The sequence below is a fragment of the Chionomys nivalis genome, chromosome X, assembly GCF_950005125.1.
Source record: "Chionomys nivalis chromosome X, mChiNiv1.1, whole genome shotgun sequence".
Taxonomy (NCBI): domain Eukaryota; kingdom Metazoa; phylum Chordata; class Mammalia; order Rodentia; family Cricetidae; genus Chionomys; species Chionomys nivalis.
In genome coordinates this window covers 22,142,073-22,162,189 of record NC_080112.1, presented here as the reverse complement: position 1 = coordinate 22,162,189, position 20,117 = coordinate 22,142,073, and the positions used below count along the sequence as shown (strand labels likewise).

Here is a 20,117-nt window from a genome sequence, read left to right as displayed (position 1 = left end):
CCAGGCATCTAGCGACCCTTCAACAGCACAACTCAAAGAAGGGAGACACACAAACTCTTCTACCAAAAGCAGTAAGAATAACCGGAGTTAACAACCACTGGTCATTAATATCACTTAATATTAATGGTCTCAATTCACCAATAAAAAGGCACAGGCTAAGAGATTGGATACGAAAACAGGATCCAACAGTCTGCTGTTTGCAAGAAACTCATCTCAACCACAAAGACAGGCATCTACTCAGAGTAAAGGGTTGGGAAAAGGTTTTTCAAGCAAATGGTCCTAAGAAAAAAGCAGGTGTGGCCATACTAATTTCTAACAAAACTGACTTCAAACTAAAATCAATCAGAAGAGATCAACAGGGACACTTTATACTCATAACAGGAACGATTCAGCAGGATGAAGTCTCAGTCTTGAATATCTATGCCCCTAATATAAAAGCACCCACTTATGTAAAAGAAATATTGCTAAAACTCAAGGCAGACATCAAATCACACACACTAGTAGTAGGAGACTTCAACACACCTCTCTCACCAATGGACAGGTCAATCAGACAGAAAACTAATAGAGAATTAAGAGAATTGTTGGAGGTAATGAATCAAATGGACTTAACAGACATCTATAGAACACTCCACCCAAATAGGAAAGAATACACCTTCTTCTCTGCAGCTCATGGAACCTTCTCGAAAATTGACCACATACTTGGAAACAAAGGAAACCTCCACAGATACAAAAAAATATCAGTGTCCACCTGTGTCTTATCAGATCACCACGGATTAAAGTTAGAAGCCACCAACAATGCTACCCCCAGAAAGCTGACAAACTCATGGAAACTGAACAGTCAACTACTGAACCACATCTGGGTCAAGGAAGAAATTAAGAAAGAAATTAAAGTCTTCCTTGAATTTAATGAAAACAAAGAGACAACATACTCAAACCTATGGGGCACGATGAAAGCAGTGCTAAGAGGAAAGTTCATAGCACTAAGTGCCCACTTAAAGAAAACGGAGAAAGCATACATTGGGGACTTAACAGCACACCTGAAAGCTCTAGAAAAAAAAGAAGCAGACGCGCCCAGGAGGAGTAGAAGACTGGAAATAATCAAACTGAGGGCAGAAATCAACAAAATAGAAACACAGAAAACAGTCCAAAGAATCAATGAAACAAAAAGTTGGTTCTTGGAGAAAATCAACAAGATTGACAAACCCCTATCCAAACTAATTAAACGACAGAGAGAGAACACGCAAATAAATAAGATCAGAAATGAAAAGGGGGACATAACCACAGACACAGAGGAAATTCAGAAAATCATTAGATCTTACTACAAAAGCCTGTATGCCACAAAACTGGAAAATGCAAAAGAAATGGACACTTTTTTAGATAAGTACCATATACCAAACCTAAACCAAGACCAGGTGAACGATCTAAATAGACCTGTTAGTCGCGAAGAATTAGAAACAGTTATCAAAAATCTCCCTTCCAAAAAAAGCCCAGGGCCAGATGGTTTCAATGCAGAATTCTACCAGAACTTCCAAGAAGAGCTAATACCTATACTTCTTAATGTATTTCACAATATAGAAACAGAAGAGTCATTGCCAAATTCCTTTTATGAAGCTACAGTTACCCTGATACCAAAACCACACAAAGACCCAACCAAGAAAGAGAATTACAGGCCTATCTCACTCATGAACATCGATGCAAAAATTCTCAATAAAATACTGGCAAACCGAATCCAAGAACACATTAGAAAAGTTATCCATTATGATCAAGTAGGCTTCATTCCAGAGATGCAGGGCTGGTTCAACATACGCAAATCTATCAATGTAATCAACCATATAAATAAACTGAAAGAAAAAAACCATATGATCATTTCATTAGATGCTGAAAAAGCATTCGACAAAATTCAACACTCCTTTATGATAAAGGTCTTGGAGAGATTAGGGATACAAGGGTCATACCTAAATATAATAAAAGCTATTTACAGCAAGCCGACAGCTAACATTAAATTAAATGGAGAAAAACTCAAAGCCATCCCACTAAAATCAGAAACACGACAGGGATGTCCACTCTCTCCATACCTCTTCAACATAGTGCTTGAAGTTCTAGCAATAGCAATAAGACAACATAAGGGGATAAAGGGGATCCATATTGGAAAGGAAGAAGTTAAGCTTTCATTATTTGCAGATGATATGATAGTATACATAAGCGACCCCAAAAACTCTACCAAAGAACTCCTACAGCTGATAAACACTTTTGGTAATGTGGCAGGATACAAAATCAACTCCAAAAAATCAGTTGCCTTACTATACACTATGGATAAGGAAGCACAGAGGGAAATCAGAGAAGCATCACCTTTCACGATAGCCACAAATAGATAAAATACCTTGGGGTAACTCTGACCAAGGAAGTGAAAGATCTATTTGGCAAGAACTTTAAGTCTTTGAAGAAAGAAATTGAAGAGGACACCAGAAAATGGAAGGACCTCCCTTGCTCTTGGATTGGGAGGATCAACATAGTAAAAATGGCAATTCTACCAAAAGCAATCTATAGATTCAACGCAATCCCCATCAAAATCCCATCAAAATTCTTCACAGATCTGGAGAAGACAATAATCAACTTTATATGGAAAAACAAAAAACCCAGGATAGCCAAAACAATCTTATACAATAAAGGATCGTCTGGAGGCATTACCATCCCTGACTTCAAACTCTATTACAGAGCTACAGTACTGAAAACGGCTTGGTACTGGCATAAAAACAGAGAAGTCGACCAATGGAATAGAATAGAAGACCCTGACTTTAGCCCACAAACCTATGAACACCTGATTTTCGATAAAGGAGCTAAAAGTATACAATGGAAAAAAGAGAGCATCTTCAACAAATTGTGCTGGCAAAACTGGAAGTCAATCTGTAGAAGAATGAAAATAGATCCATATCTATCACCATGCACAAAACTCAAGTCCAAATGGATTAAAGACCTCAATATCAGTCTGAACACACTGAACCTGATAGAAGAGAAAGTGGGAAGTACTCTACAACACATGGGCACAGGAGAACACTTCCTACGTATAACCCCAGCAGCACAAACACTAAGGACATCATTGAATAAATGGGACCTCCTGAGACTGAGAAGCTTCTGTAAAGCAAAGGACACTGTCACTAAGACAGAAAGGCAACCCACTGACTGGGAGAAGATCTTCACCAACCCCGCAACTGACAAAGGTCTGATATCCAAAATATACAAAGAACTCAAGAAATTAGACCGTAAAAGGTTAATCAATCCAATTATAAAATGGGGCACTGAGCTGAACAGAGACTTTTCAACAGAAGAAGTTCAAATGGCCAAAAGACACTTAAGATCTTGCTCAACTTCCTTAGCAATCAGGGAAATGCAAATCAAGACAACATTAAGATACCATCTTACACCGGTCAGAATGGCTAAAATCAAAAACACCAATGATAGCCTCTGCTGGAGAGGTTGTGGAGAAAGGGGCACTCTCATCCATTGCTGGTGGGAATGCAAACTTGTGCAACCACTTTGGAAAGCAGTGTGGCGGTTTCTCAGGAAAGTCGGGTTCAACCTACCTCTCGACCCAGCAATGCCACTATTGGGAATATACCCAAGAGATGCCCAAACATACAACAAAAGTATATGCTCAACTATGTTCATAGCAGTATTGTTTGTAATAGCCAGAACCTGGAAACAACCTAGATGTCCTTCAATGGAAGAATGGATGAAGAAAGTATGGAATATATACATATCAGAGTACTACTCAGCAGTAAAAAACAATGACTTCTTGAATTTTGCATACAAATGGACGGAAATTGAAAACACTATCCCGAGTGAGGTAAGCCAGACCCAAAAAGAGGAACATGGGATGTACTCACTCATATTTGGTTTCTAGCCATAAATAAAGGACATTGAGACTATAATTCGTGATTCTAGAGAAGCTAAATAAGAAGGTGAACCCAAAGAAAAACATATAAGCATCCTCCTGAATATTAACCTTCATCAGGCGATGAAAGAAGACAGAGACAGAGACCAACATTGGAGCACTGGACTGAAGTCTCACGATCCAAAGGAGGAGCAGAAGGAGAGTGAGCACGAGCAAGGAACTCAGGACTGCGAGGGGTGCACCCACACACTGAGGCAATGGGGATGTTCTATCGGGAACTCACCAAGGCCAGCTGGCCGGGGACTGAAAAAGCATGGGACAAAACCGGTCTCGCTGAACATAATGGACAATGAGGGCTAATGAGAACTGAAGAACAATGGCAATGGGTTCTTGATCCTATTGCACGTAATGGCTTTGTGGGAGCCCAGGTAATTTGGATGCTCACCTTAATAGACCTGGATGGAGGTGGGTGGTCCTTGGACCTCACACAGGGCAGAGAAACCTGCTTGCTCTTGGGCTGAGGAGGAAGGAAGACTTGATTGGGGGAGGGGGAGGGAATGGGAGGTGGTGACGGGGAAGAGGCAGAAATCTTTAATAATTAAATAAATTAAAAAAAAAAGTGTTGGCAGCCAAGAGTCTCTGGATTATTAAGCATTAAAAAGAATTTTTAATTCTTTATTCTATTATTCCGTTTAATGGAAACAATATTAAACTTCCCCCTAATATTTTTTTATATCCATACATTAGTTCTTCTCTCAACACTCACAAGAAAGTCACCATTTGAAGTAGATGGCAATTATCGTCAGAACCTCTAATGATCAATGTGACTTGGATGCCCCCAAACCAGCAGAACGGGTCATCTAAAGCATGAATCTATCCATTCCAAGTCTCAGGGACCATCAGGGAAGAATGGAAGGAACAATTGTAAAAGTTAGGAGTGGTGGATGTTTGACAGGAAATTCTATTTGCGGGACATGATAGCACTGTTGCCCACATGAATTCCATGGCAGTTGTGCCCACATGCACAACACAAACACAAGAACAAACCAGGAAAAGCTTAGCATGGATTACGAATCAGTTCATGAATTTACAAGGCTATCTGAAAATCTCTTAACAAGTGATGGTTATTGGGGAAGAACCCAGCTTTGTAAGGGATTTGGCCCCTGAGAAGTGACCCATGTGCCAATAGACATTCTTAAAGCCCTGCACATACAGGAAGCATTACATGGTCTTAGGAAGAAGTTAAACAGTACATGTAGTTGGGAGGTAAATATGGCAGGAGGGGAAGAACAGAAATTTTATGATGGGATTGATCCAAGCAAATTCTATACACGTATGAAATTATTGAATGATAAAAATGGCTAAATGACCCTGACACCGAGCCTAATGATGTGTTTTCAATCAGATTCCATGCGGAATCAGGAAAGAAGAAGCTACAATGGGTTGTCTTCCAGACACCACACATAAACAATAACATGTATCTCCACACAGACACACAGAAAATTAAATAAATGTAATTTTAATTTCTTAAAAATATATTGATCAATACACTAATTTAGGAATATATTCTTGTGTTTGGGGACATGATTACTTCTCAGGAAAGCTTATGCTTGGAGAATTAAACAGATTTCAAAATTCTTTCATTTCGACATGTGGCTAAAACTATGTAAAATGGGTCTGCTTTGCACAAATACCTGAGGAAAGACCCACACAGGCTAAGTTGTTTTTTTTTTTTTTTTTTTTTACAAAATAACATTATATACAAATCTCCTGAATAACTTTATCCATAGAGTATCTATATCATGATGATATTATTTGATTTAGACATGCAATATTTCATTTTTTTTCACTTTCAGAATTATTTCTCCGTTAAAGAAATTCTTTAAATTAAATGTCAAGTGCAACATCTTGGGTATTGCCCTGATGCAGTTAATTTTCCACTTTAAGTTATTACAGGGAGATAAGTCAGGAAACATTTGCAAAAGTCACTGGCAATAGAACAAGCCAGTTATGTGTGTTAACACTTCTTTGTCTGGGCATAACCTCTGCTTGCAATATGCAGCTTCATTTTTGTTGATAGTTTGATTGAAAAGTGTTTAAACTAAGTACGATATCTGACCATGAAGAATTCTCTCAGACAGTAAAGCAACATTAAAAACTAGGAAAAAATAAGTGAACTCAGACAAATATATGTCTAAAATCCTACCAACTATCTTCAATATAGTAAGTGATCAAGATAATCTCTATAATAGCATATGAAGAATATTCAAGAATAATACTGTCAAACATCACAAACTAATTATTTGTGGAAAGAGGGCATGGGGGAAGATATAAGGAAATGAAGCATGAAAACTCTTTTAGACAGTTTCAGGGAAGTCATGAGCCAGAGTGTCATGGTGGCAGTCAAGTCACTAGCTACAGTGACATCATACTTGATGTTATAGCAACAGGAATGATCTGACAGTACACAGGACGTGTCTGTTTCTAGCCACAGGCAGAAGGGACACAAGAGTGAATAGGCAAAGAAGGCTCACATATCTTGAGTTGCCCTATGGCAGGGCTTAAAATCATCTAACTCGGAGCGATTATTTCAGAGAATGAAGAAAATGAACCTGGTCAGGTAGAGTTCTAATGTTTGACCATAAAATTCTTTATGTTTTGGTCACAAGCAGTGCTTCAAATTAAGATTCTGATTTAGGGAACTTGAACTTGGGTTTCAGGCACACCTAGGATTCCTAGGATTCCTGTTTGACTTGTTTGCTCCACTGCCTAGTGCCATCTACCTGCAGACTCTGAATCCATCAGAGCAGCTCTGACTGTTCTAATCCTAGACAAGGTCGCAGATTTGGGTATTGGCACAGGGCTGAAAGTTAAGCACCCAAAAGATCAATCCTGAATGACGACAGGTTTTCCTCTCCCTCTGAAAACTATTTTCAGGAAAAGGAGAAGAGATGACAACGAGGAGGACAACCAAGATGACCCTCATTCAAAGAGGAATAGGATCGACCAGGCCTTCCAGGACCCTCACGCTATAGAGGTAGGAGCGATGGCCACCCAGCTTCTCCATTTGACTCATTGCCCACTCTGTGGCATTCATTTCCATCTCCATGTTGGCAAGAGAACCCTCCAGACACACTCATGAAAGTCTTCTCTGTGGCTGCATTGGTTTTGAGGCAGAACAGGATTTTAAGTATTGTCATAAGTATAGCTTGACTGCACAGCAGGACAGAGACAGGACCCACAGAGATGTTTTCCCAAGCCCAAACAGGAGGATGGGGTTCCAGAAATTCCCTCACCTTGCAAATAGGGAGGGAGAATTGAACCCCACCTTCTATGGTTAGGAAAGACATAAACTTGAAGAATAGAGTGGCGGGCTACTAGCTGCAATGCTCTTCTTGGTTTATCCCTGAAAAAAACAAAAAGCAAAGTGGGGTTGTGTGAAGGGACGTGGGAGAGCTTTAGGGATGCTTATGCCGAAGAGCTGGCATTTCAGCTTCCACAGTCTTAACGTTAACAACCAGTAAGGGGTAACACAACATGGTTTGAATGGAAGCATAAGTGAGGAGGGAGCATTGTAAAGATTTTTTGGGCAGCTCTCATCAGGCAATGAGTAAGTATGGCTCACCTTTACCTTTCTCAAGCAAGAGATGAAAGGCTTGTCAACGTGTGCCATTCCCCTGGGACAGACACAGGTAGGTTTTGGATAAAATGTACCTAGATCTACCTGAGTCAAGGAAATAGATTTCTTGATCCATTGATGTTTCTGTTGCATGTGGTCACCTAAATGTGAACACTGCCTTTGTTCCCAAGGTTAGCATCTTTAGATGTCTGCATGTAAATCTGCTCCCTGGTTCTAAGGAATGAGATATGGTAGTGCAAACATAAAGACAAAAGCTTCTGTACATGTCTGTCTTCCTGATAGAGAACAATGGCTTCACAGTGTTCTCCTACGAGTGAGTGAAACAAGAAATGGAGACTCAAGGAGAGCATCTGGATTACTAGTGCAGGTCCCAGGCCTTTGCTAATGATCACATGGGACCTGATGCTCAAGTTGCAAGAAAACAGCAGACAGACAAACCAGAAAAGTGCATTATGGGCCTCACACCTACTTAGGTTAGGCTTCTGTGTACCCTTCACGTGCCCAACTCAGGACTATAGTTCTTTGTGATACCAGTGTTGTAGGCAGGGTAAAGGAAGCTGTCTGCTTGAATGTTTGGCAACCTGTTATATTTCTTTCTGGTGCTAGCAGTTTGTGGGCTGTGCTGGTTGGTTTACCTGTCAGCCTGACAGGACTTGCAAGCACCTGGGAGGGAGATGTTTTTAATACTCTTTTGTATTCTTTGAAATTTCTTGGTCATCTTCACCTGCACAGTACGATATTTCTTCTTCACCCTCACCTGCAACCTCTCCCGGCACCTCGTGGATGTAGGTGCCCTGTCTGTGGCTGAGCACTCACTGTTGCTCAAGGCCAGCCCTTCCAAACATAATGTGTCTCTGCACTGATGACTACTCATCACAACTAGAAGCTTCTCAAACCAGTGTTGAGAGCAGTGCAGACCTAGGCAAGCAAACACGAATATTTAGAAGGCAGTTTAACACCATGATCATTTAACAAAATGACAGTAAGTCCTCCCCCAGCACTTTGAAGGAAATATCGGCTCACTAATAATACGTTTTGACAATGTTTATAGCACCAGGCATACCCTCATTCATGTGGAGCAGGCTTCAGATTCAATCAGGACAAGAATTGGTTAGGTGCAGGAACAGAACTGCAGTCATTACATGAGTGGGCTCATCATGCCTTGCAAGCCAGTATTGTATTGTTCTGGGTCCAGCAATGGGTAAGATCACTTACATCCTTTCCTTCACGACAGCCATCATAGCACCTTCCCGGTACTGTGAACATTAGCCAGCTGGGAGATTTCCAGGTGAGTTCAAGACTGACTTTCTTACAACCTGTAACAAAAGTGTATAGTATCTCAGCCACAGGCACCTAATGCCTTCTTCTGTTGGGCAACCAATAGCAGAGGCAATTGCCTTTACAGTTTGGTCACCTCTGAGGCCTTCCAGACAATAGAGAGGTAATTTGTGTGCAGGGCTGAGATTTTTACTTAATGATCTATGGTTTCAGGGAATAACATTGTTCACCCACAAATAGTATCCTTGTTAAAAATAGCATGTATGGGGGCTGAAGAGATGGCTTAGTCGTTAAGAGCACTGTCTGTTTTTCCAGGAGACACGGGTTCAATTCCTAGCACCACATGGCAGCTCACACCTGCCTGTAACTCCAGTTCCAAGGCATCTGATGCATTCACACAGGTGTAGTTACCACTACTACTTTATTTTTTGTTTTTATTTTATTTCTATTGCTTTATAAACTATACCATTCGAACTTTCCACTTCCTCCCTTCCTCCCATTTCACTCCCTCTACCGCACTCACCCTCCTTCTTCCACCTCCAGTCCTCAGAGACAGCCCTGTGGGAAGTCCAAGGCCCTCCACCCTTTATCCACGCCTAAGAAGGTGTGCATCCAAGCAGGCTAGGATTCCAAACAGCCAGTACATGCAGTAGAGACAAATCCCAGTGCCATTATCATTGGCTTCTCAGTCAGCCCCCATTGTGAGACACATTCAGAGAGTTCAGTTTGATCACAGTCCAGCTGGCTTTGATGAGCTCCCATTAGATCAGGCACACTGTCTCAGTGGGTGGACCAACCCCTCGCAGTCCTGACTTCCTTGCTCATCTTCTCCCTCCTTCTGCTCTTCAACTAGACCTTTGGAGCTCAGTCCAGCTCCGATGTGGGTTTCTGTCTGTCTCCATCCATTGCCGGAAGAAGGTTATATTCTGATATTCAAGATATTTATCAGTACGACTAAGGGACAAGGCCAGTTCAGGCACCCTCTTCTCTAATGCCCAAGGACCTAGCTCGGGACATCCCCGTGGATGCCTGGGAACACAGTTTTTCTTATGCTGTCTATTCACTCAGACATACATGGAGGCAAAACTCCAATGAACATAGGATAACACAGACAAACACCAATGTACATAAGATAAATGAAACATTAAAAATTGCATGTACAGTATGAGCTTGGTTGAGCACATGTCCTTGTGGCACCTCGTTTATCATCTAGTTATCATCTAGTGCATTTCTCAAAGCTTCTTCATATACCCTGAGTTTTCCTTAGCTGTCCACACCCTGCCCTCTCCACTCCCTTCCCCTATTCTCACTTCATCTCTCCACCCACAGTCTGCCCCTCACATTCTCTCATATCACGTCTTCCACCACCTCCTCTTACTTATTATACTCGGGATCTGAGGTCGTCATCGGTCCTCATGTAGCTTCTTTCTGCACACTTCATTTTGGTTAACCCTTACACCAACCCCTCCTTTTCCCATTCCCATCATTCCACAAGCTGTCTGAGCCGTTCTGACACCATGATTTCTGCTCTCCACTTTGGTGTTACCAGTATTGTGCTCTTTTCCGTCCTTTGTACAATCTTCTCCAAACTCAAGGTTTTGTTTCTAGTTCCTTGGGTCCCAAATGGACTCCAAGATAAGCACACAAAGCAAAATAGTCAAAGTTAGGTCCCACATAGGAGGGAAAAAATGTTGTGTTTGTCCTTTTGGAGGTGGGGTGACCTTATTCAGTATAATTTGTTTCCAGTTCAATTCATTGACTTTCAAATAGTCTTATTGAAGAATGATTTAAATCAGATTAAGGTATGTCTGTGAAGTTATCTTAATTGTTAGTGAATGCAGTAAGCCCCAACCCATTGTGAGTGGTGTCACTCCCTGGGCTAGGCATCTAGAATGTATACATGAAGAGGAAAGCCAGCTGTAACCAAGAGATCAAGCAAGCAAGGATCCCTGTGCTTAGTCTTTCTCTGCTCTTGACTGAAGGTGAGATGCTTTTCAAGTTCCTGCATTGATTTCCCGCAATAAGGGATGAAACCCCGGATCTGTAAGCCAAAGCAAACTTTCATTCCAGAGTAGCTTTTGGTCAGTGTGTTTTTCACAGCAACAGAAATGAAATAGAAGCCAATGTACCTCACTCTTGACTCCTTTGTACGATGTGGAAGACAGAACATTGTGAGGGAGACATGAGAGGGTTCTGAGTCTTTCACTGAGGTGAAGAAATGTCCTTAGTTTTGCTGTGAAACCTAAGCAAAGGGAGTGCCTTTTGAGGTGATCTTAGAAGATACATTCATTGAAAGGGTGTGTTTGGGAGTGAGGGATCCGTCCTAAAGTGGCCTTATAGCTTGTGGACGTTTTAAGAGCTCTTGACCATGGAGCATGCCAAAGTATGGGGAGCATTCTCATATGCATGTTCACCTTAGATTTTAGAGTTGTCGATTGATGATAAGCATGTGTTCTACATATGAGGCTTCCTAGTCATCTTTTGTTTGCCTTCTTCAAGCTCCACTCACTCCTTTCACACGGAAGAGGTCATATGACTTGTATCACAGGTGGAACTTTTCAGTTACAATGCAGATTAGAACTCAAGGTCTGGTCCAATTTTACCTTCCTGTCTTCAGATGGCCTGAATTAGGCCCTTTCCCTGCACACAGAATTTCCCATATGAATGCCATTCATTTCCTTGTTCATTTGCAAAGTGGTAGTAATCCAACAGCCTGCTTTCTTGGGTGCCCTCTGACTCAAGAGTGTGCAGTGTTTGGTGGGATCAGAAAAGCAGGGTCTGCCCTTGTAAATGTGAGGAGCTTTTGGGAGTTCATAGTCTAAAGTCTTCAGTGGGCTTTTTAGGGCTTGTCAGTTTTGGTTAGCAAACAACATCATGTAATTCCTGGGGTGCAGCGGATATTAAGGGTGAATTTCATTACACTGTTGGGATTCAGAAATGAATATCTCTGAGGTATATAGGAACAGAATTGGATGAAAAGCCAGAGTTGAAGATCAAAATATGCTGAATTCACTTGGTTTTTACCTTAGGAAGCATTACCAGTTCTATAGCATGCATATTCATGAATTTCCATTCAGTATTTGGGGTGATACTTCAGGATAACTTTCTTCCTTATTGCTTCTGTTTCCATTTCCTCAGGATTTGTGTCACTACCAATGGAGGCTCTCTCTCCACCCACTGGAGACTTGACATACTTCTTCCAGGTGCTGCCTTCCTTCTCACCTTTGATTTGAAGCTGCTGTCTGCATTCCCACCACCTCCTGTTTGCCAGTTCTTTTCCTAAAGCTGCTCACTGCACCTTACTGTCTGCAGCTGCCCCTTCCTTTGCCTTAGCTTACACTGGAGAACTCAATCTGGGGAGCATGCTAAGCTCAAACGTGGGAATATAGAAATTGCCAGGTGATGTCTGCAGTGGTCCGGACGTTTCTCTCTCTCTCTCTCTCTCTCTCTCTCTCTCTCTCTCTCTCTCTCTCTCTCTCTCTCTCTCTGTCTGTCTCTGTCTGTCTGTCTCTCTCTCTCTCTGTGTGTGCACTGTTCTCAGGGACTGTCTCTCCTTCACTCTCTGGGTGTTACCGGATGTTGCTTTGTTTCTGTCAATATCACCAAGACCTGTGTGGCCTGTTTCTGGATACTTTCCACAACTTTGTGGGTGTCCTCTGTCATATTTGTCCTCCTTTCCCACCCATCCACGAAAGCATCTGTCTATGCAGCTCAATAGAGTTCTTAGCGGGACACCCAAGGTCTCCACATGTTCCTGCCATGTCTGCTCCTGCACATTTCATGGCTGGAGAATTCCCCTAGGGGCCACAACCCCACATCTTATCAGCATCTGTCTGTCCTCCAAATCATCCTCACCAGTCTTGAGCTGTTTCTCCCCAGTGGTTACACTCTGTCTGTGAGGATTCCTCCCATACTGCACTGCCTAGAGCAGGTGGCTTTCATCTTCCAGTCATTTTATTTTTAAGATTCTAATATACTTACCTCCTTTCAACCTTCCTTTATCCTTGGAAATCTTTTCATATACTGCTCGTTTTTGCTCAATATCAAATTTTGACGTTTATTTTCTTTCATTGAAATCACATATGCATGCGTGCACAAGCACACACACAAACATGCACGGTATGTGTGTGGGAGGGAGAGAGAATAAAAAATACAACCTATTCAGTCCCTATAATATTATCTTTCTGCATGTCTTCTCGAGTGGGCATTGGGTATTGGATAATCAGTTTGTGGGCTTTTTTTCTCCCACTTACCAGTGTCCCTCTGTTGCCTATAGGTTTGTTTACATTTTTGTTTTTCGTAGCACTGAGGTGTCCCGGTTATTTCCTGGCCACTTTGGCATGTCTTTGGTGAGACCATGGGTGTTGCTTCTGACATTCCCAGGAGACACTGCCTCACAGGAAACTTCATGATCCTCTGTTTCAAGGAATTTTTCTTTCCCTCTTCCACACTCTTCCTTGTGTCTGTTGGGACTGGGCTCCACGGTGCTGCATTTTCATTAGTTGTGGCTTTCTTCAGTGGTCTCTGTTGGAAGAAGACGTTTCCATGATGCTGCATGAGGACTGCACTTCTATCTGGGTATAAGGCTAGATATTTGCAGTATAATTAGGGATTATGATGTTTTCTTAAAGGGGCAGTTACTGCTTCTGGAGATTCCATTATTATATCTACCCCTAGGTGTCCTGTACCAGATATGATTTCCCTTCTCCTGAGCAGGACTGAAGATTGAGGATCCATAGGTCACCACTAGTGCATGTGCCACTACCGAACCCTTAGGGTTATCTTACCATGCTGGTTGTTGTGGTTCACCGGCATCATAGCTGGGTAGGACTGCTGGCTGCTTCCCTCTTTTGGAAGCTCATCCCCATGAAGTACAGACCTCATGAAAAGAATTTCAGGTCAGTTCCAGCTCAAGGCCCTCTGGGGACAAGATGAGATTCATGTTCCAGTAGTAAATCCACAAGGATGTGTTTGGATAGATTGGGCATTGCAAAGGCCTGTGTCTACCCAGCATTCTCTCCCAAGTGCAGCCCAGTTGAGCAGGCTTCTGAGCTAACTGGTAAATAAGAAACATGCACAGGCAATTCTCTGTCCTGTCCTCAAACAGAACTGTACCAGATCTCTGCTGACCACACTGCTTCCTTGACTCTGAGGAAAACATGCAGATTTTATTAAGGTCTTCAACAAAGTATAACCTTGCCTTTGCTGAAGTGTCTAGGCCATATCATTGCATACTTTAAATGGTGAGATCTTCTTCCCCAGATTCTTCAGAAATATCCCTTGATTTTATGGAGTGCATGGACCTGCAGGGGTGAGCCCAAAACAAGTGCTCGAGTGTGTTGAGAGTGCATAGAAAGAAGAATGGGCTTTGTGTGGCTGGAGAGATGGGTCATCAGTTGGGACCAGTAGCTTCTCTCTCAGAATTTGGACATCCGTATTGTAGTGTTTTTCTCCACCTGCAACTCCAGCTGAAGAGCATGAATTCCCCTGTTGTGACCTGCACAGGCACCTAAGTACTCCTGGTGCACATAGACTAAGCCCAGGGACACATAAATCAATCCATCTCTTTTGTTCTCTTGTTTGTTTGTTTTCAAGGCAGGGTTTCACTGTGTAACCTTGCTTATCCTGAATCTCAGTGTGTAGACCAGGTTGGCATCAGACTCACATAGATGCAAGTCCCTCTCATTTCCATGTTCTGGGATTAAAGATATGAGCCACCCTCCCAGCCAATAAATCTTCTCCTTTTTTCCATAGTGGATTGTTCTTCGTACATGGGTGGGCATTCTGAAAATACTTTTCTGGGAGCAGTCAGAACATGCTAAGGGTCATTCACGTGTCAATTAAATTTTGGAGATCTTGAAATATTTCAGGTCTCCTATGTTCTGAGAAATTAACTCACTCTGAAACTGAATTATAGGAAGGTGTAAATATCTCTGCTAGGAATGCCATTTGGGCTGCCGAAAGGGCAAGCTAATCACACAATAGACAAATTCCCCATTGTTCCTGCATTATAAACATTTCCAAATAAAAAAATTTCCTCAGGGCCATTCTCACAGCAAGAACATCACAAAGTCTAGGCTTTGTAAGTGGAAGGACAGTTGATTTGATGAATAGCCATTGTGGATGGTGGAAGACCTGCCTAGGGAGCTGAGGGTAGGCTGTCTTTGCCACTTTGTATCATAAGAGCACCCTTCCCAAGGTCTCTTTTCTAGCATTGCAGTTTATTTCTCTAATCTTTGTTTTGAAGTCAGAAGGAACTGAATCTCATAAAAGATTTTCATTTCATTTTGTAGTAGCATACTGTTATTCAGTTACTGACAAAGTGAATCTTTGTTTTGCCTGTGAATCACTTGATGTAGATTAGATGGAAAGTGAAGATATCACAAAAGTAGAAGCAATGGTTTCCCATCACAAACTGTACAAGTATGTGGTGGTTTGAGTAAGAATAGCCCCAATGGGCTCATATATTTACGTGCTCAATCTTCAGTCCTAAATCCACTTGGGAAGGATTAGGAGGTATGTCACTATGTGGGTGGGCTTTGAGCTTTCAAGCCCCATGACATGCCCATCCAGCCTCTCTGTCTGTCTCTGTCCCTCCCTTTCTCCCTTTCTCCCTTTCTCCCTTCCTCCTTCCCTCCTTCTCTCCCTCCTTCCCTTCCTCCCTTCTGGTTGTATGTCAAGCTCTCAGAACTTGTTCCAGCACCATGTCTACCTTCCTGCTGCCATGTAGCCCCCAAAGTGGTCTTGGTCGCTGGCTGACCTCTGAAGCTATGAGCTTCACTTTTGTAAGTTACATTGGTCGTGGTTTCATCACAACAATGGAAAAATCTAAGACAACATGAGAATTTTTCCAAACAATATGTAATGTTGACATTTATTAACTACACTTTAAGTTTTTCAAAGGACTTGGGAAATATAGTCATCCCATAAGAAATCAAGAATATAATTCCTTTTTTAGGAAAAGCACAACTGATATTGTCTGAAGACTATGAATAGATGATGTATTGTTTATATTAGTTGAATTTCCTTCTGCATTCTTTTTTTCATTCTTACTTCATTCATGTGTGTTTGCCTGTCCATCTGTCGGGGTTTTTGTTTTGGCATCTTCTTAATAGATAGCTGAGGCTGTCCTGGAGCTCATATGTAGTCCAGACTGTCCTCTAGATCTTCAGCCTCTAGAGTGCTGGTATAACAGGGGTGTGCTCATGTGCCCTGGCAGTTACTTCCCTTATAAAAACTCTTTGTTGGTTTCTGGTTGTTAATATCCAAGATGCTTAAGTTGTACAATAAGCATTACTGTAATAGTGATGCCACTACGCAGCTGAGGTAAAAATTTTGTGAGCCAGCTAGAAATTAGAAACTGGGAGGTTTTCTGTGAGTTCTCACAGGCAGGGTCTCAGGTAACTCAGATAAACCACAACTTGCCCATGTTACTAAAGATGATCATAGCCTTAACATTCAAATCCTCCACGTCCACCTGGTTCTACAGGAGTACTGCTCAGCACATGTAATGCTGAACTGGGCTCAAACTCAGTGCATTCTGTGTGCTAGGCAAGCTCTCCATTGTCACCATACCCCAGGGCCCCTCTGTGTAATATATCCAGTCTTTGTATGATACTATCATCTTCCTGACACAGAGTGCAAAGTAAAATGCTCCCATTTATGATGATTACCCTGCTTTCCATTAAAAAAAAAAACACAACAACATGAAACAACCAAGAAAGGAAATCTACCTTACAGAAACCAGAGTGTGTACTGGGTGTTTTTATCCAATGTGATACATTGCCTGGGTTTGCGTGTTTATAAACAAACCATATAGTAAAATTGTTATATCTAAATTTTTACACTAGAGGCCTTATAGGGGACATACTTTCTTTGGATTCCTCTTGACCTCTTTCACAAGCGTAACCCCTAAATTCATTGGTAGCTATTTGATGCATTTGTTGACTCACCAACAAATGCATCTGACTTCTGTGTCTCTCATGTACAGTCTTTGAGTGCATGAATCTCATTGCATAAATAGTCATTGGATACCTGTAGGTGATGTAGTGGGCTGAGCAGTTCCACATGCCTGGAAAATGACGGCACATCTTGTTTTCTGTCATTATTACAGCTATCATGGGGAAAGATGACCTTATAAGACTACGATACCAATAGTGTTCAACATTTCTGATCACATAAGGGTCATTGTGATCATCTCTTCCTTTGATAGTCTTAAGATTAGAGGCAAGAACTTCGTGAGTGTGTGTTCCTGTACTCAAGGAGATGAACCCCAAAGTCCCATGCATGTGAGAAAAGCACTCTACCACTGAGTTGTATCCCTCGTTTACAGAACCCCAGAATATGGCTCTTTGGGTGGGATCCCACATGATATCACCAATATGACAGAGTGCAGCTACTTCAAGAAAGACAATATTGAGAGCAAACTCACCATATGCAAACTATACTAAAAGCACGATTGGGGAATAGTCTGTGTTAAACATCAGAAATGCTGGCTGATGGCCTACAGATTAACAAATATCAAAATCATTTCAAAGTATAAGTGGAACCTTGCTTGTATTGTCATAGGGCATGCACATATGTCCACTCTCGGGGATAGGTATGGAAAGATCCTGTTATTGGTATGTATACACATGCGCAGATGTGCATGTCTGTGTAAGTAGAGCTTTCCCCGTCATTTCTTTGCCACATTGGGACTTGGGCTTGCATTCCATTTTACTCATTTATCCCTATCACACTCTGCACCATGGATTGCTGCTTTGTCCTGGCTGTTGGGAGCTTCTTCCCTGGTTCAGGTAATTCATGTGCATCGTGCCATAGGGTCAGAGGATATATGAAGGGTTTTGGAGGTTTCAAACAGACATTCCCAAAGACTTGTCTTTGGGTTGTAAAACATCTCTTTCCTGCTGTATCAAATGGGTGTCATTAACCCCAGTTTAAGCTATAGCAGTGCTGTCAGGTGGGAAGGAGCTACCCAAGTGATTGCACTTCATAGACTGTGGAGCCTTTTGTAGAGCATGATGCCAGTATTCTTCAAGCTGAACAGGAAATGATGACAGTATCATAACAGCCATCCTCCTTCTGTCTTTCTACTTACAGTCATCAAGCAGTGCTAATGAAAGAAACCACAGCAGCATCAATAACCCAGTACGAGCAAGTGTACCAGAAAGCAGTGTAAACCGGAACATTGCTGAACTTTACTCCAATGTCCACGAGTTCTCACACGAAGACCATGCACTGTGCCAAGGCCAAGGTCCTTACTACAACATCAACCAGATCTTGAAGGAAGCCCATTTCTATAGCCTAGAGCAGAGAGGACAATTACCGATGTGATGACCTGGGTGCTCCTCCTCCCTTCTTTATAAAAAGCAATGACATTCCCGGAAAGCAGTCTTGGCTTTTGTCTGTATTTTCAGTAAGAGTCAATGGGCATTTGTACTCTTTTGCTGTTTTGCTCCACCACTGTGATTTCAGATGGTCATTCATGACAGTTTGATATGTTTTCTGTCAAGTCTGGTGTCCAATTCATGTTCAAATAGCAGCATGATGATTTCTCCTGATACTGAATGGCTTGTTTGTCCCATTCAGGTTGGGTTCCAAGTCACTTATTTAGGGTCTCCAGGTTAAATGTCCTTGTACAATGTGACCCCTCCTTATGAGAAGCAAAGTGACCCATAAAAGAATATGTACTTCATTAAAACATGAAAGATCAAACAACAGCAGCAAATAAGTCAACACCAAAGCAGTAATGAGCATCGATTAGAGGGAGAGTGGGTCTTGTTCTCATTCTGAAATGAATGGCAGGGCAGCTCCTCAGAAGGGAGATTTTCTACCTATAATGGCGCAAATGTCAGCCTCTGCAGTTGTGGACGTGAAGCCTGGGTCTGGTAACTGCACTCCACATTCCGAGTGAGAAGGCTTCTTCCCTTAATGCCCCTTTGTGTTCCCGTCAGACTTTGTGGAGAGCACTTGTAATTCTGTCAGAGATTAAGTGCAAAATCTAGATATGAACGGCTTGTGTGTTGTTCCTTACTGTTCCATCCATGATGTGTAATGTTGATAAAGTCTAAGCTACTGCACACAATTTCTGACTAAAGAGCTGTTGGAAAGCTGGGTGGGATGATTGTTCCTTGTAAACAAGTCTTTCACGCGGATGAGGGCATCTCACACCGTCAAAATCAGTGCAGTTGTTTGGGGCGGGGTGGGCCAGTGGAACAGTGCCTGCCCAGCCTGTGGCAGACCCCAGGAATGGTAAAACCATCAGCACAATTAATGCGGCTTATGATGAGTGAACTGAGGTATCATTACAAGAAACAGACAATGCCACTTAGTGATGGACCTGTCCCCATGAATAGTCATGTCAAGCAGCCAAACATCCTGTGCAGGAACTCCCTTCCTAAATAATCACGCTTTCTCAATGATCAGGTCAGTGATCAAGAAACCAGAAGGCATCAATTCCATCTGCCCTGTAGCTGTGAGGGTTACACATTTTTCACATTTACAGACAAGAAGCTTGGTCTATATGCTAAGCAAGCTCTCTATGAAGGGAACCACATGCCACACAAAGGACTTGTGTTATGGCTAATGTTTTCCAAATGGGAGAAGCAGTCTTCAGGAGAAGATGTCAGAGTTCTTGGCAGGGGACAGTAAACAGACATTCAGTAAACAATTTCTCTGTAAGAGTGAGGCAAACAACCAAATAATAGAAGGAGAAGGAATCTGCAGTCTGAAACTGCATGCATGCAGCACAATTCAGGAGCGCCTAAGGAGAGCAGTGCAGGGTGAAATCTATGGAGGGCTGCCCACCTGGGTTTGAACCACTATCAGTCATGCAGGCGAGATATCTTGGGGGAAGGTGCTCTTCACCTAGCTTAACGATCTGGGTACCATCACTTGCAGTCACATGATGGAAAAAGAACAGACTCCAGGAAGTAGTCCTCTACCCTCTTAAAAAACTCTCTCATCACACATTTGACCAGAGCTGGCCCGGAAATCTATGTATACCAGGCTGGCCTGCAATGCAAGCAGGTCAGCCTGCTTCTGCCTCCTGTTTGCTAGGATGGATTGCTTGTGCCATCATGTCTGGCCTTGCTTAAACATTTGTTTGTATTTGTTTCTAAAGTCAGGCTCTCCCTATGTGACCTAGCCTGAACTGGAATGACTGTGTACCTCCAGCTGGACCCTAACTTCTGCAAATCTGCCTCCTACAAGAGTCTGAATCTCTTGTCTTAGTAAATACATTGTGCCGTCCCTTTACTGTCTTTTGCAAGCTATTTAGCTGTTTATCACCAGCCTATGTCCTAACAG

The 20,117-nt window shown here is 42.2% G+C and overlaps 1 protein-coding gene across 1 annotated transcript; it reads left to right on the top strand.

Annotated features, from left to right (window-relative positions):
* Nucleotides 1–6,788: 6,788 nt before the first annotated feature.
* LOC130867552 (protein FAM104A-like) lies at nt 6,789–18,143 on the top strand. The gene is made up of 2 exons (XM_057759599.1): nt 6,789–6,929; nt 17,910–18,143. The coding sequence occupies exons 1-2, from the start codon at nt 6,789–6,791 to the stop codon at nt 18,141–18,143; spliced, it is 375 nt and encodes a 124-aa protein (XP_057615582.1).
* The last annotated feature ends 1,974 nt before the right edge of the window (nt 18,144–20,117 follow it).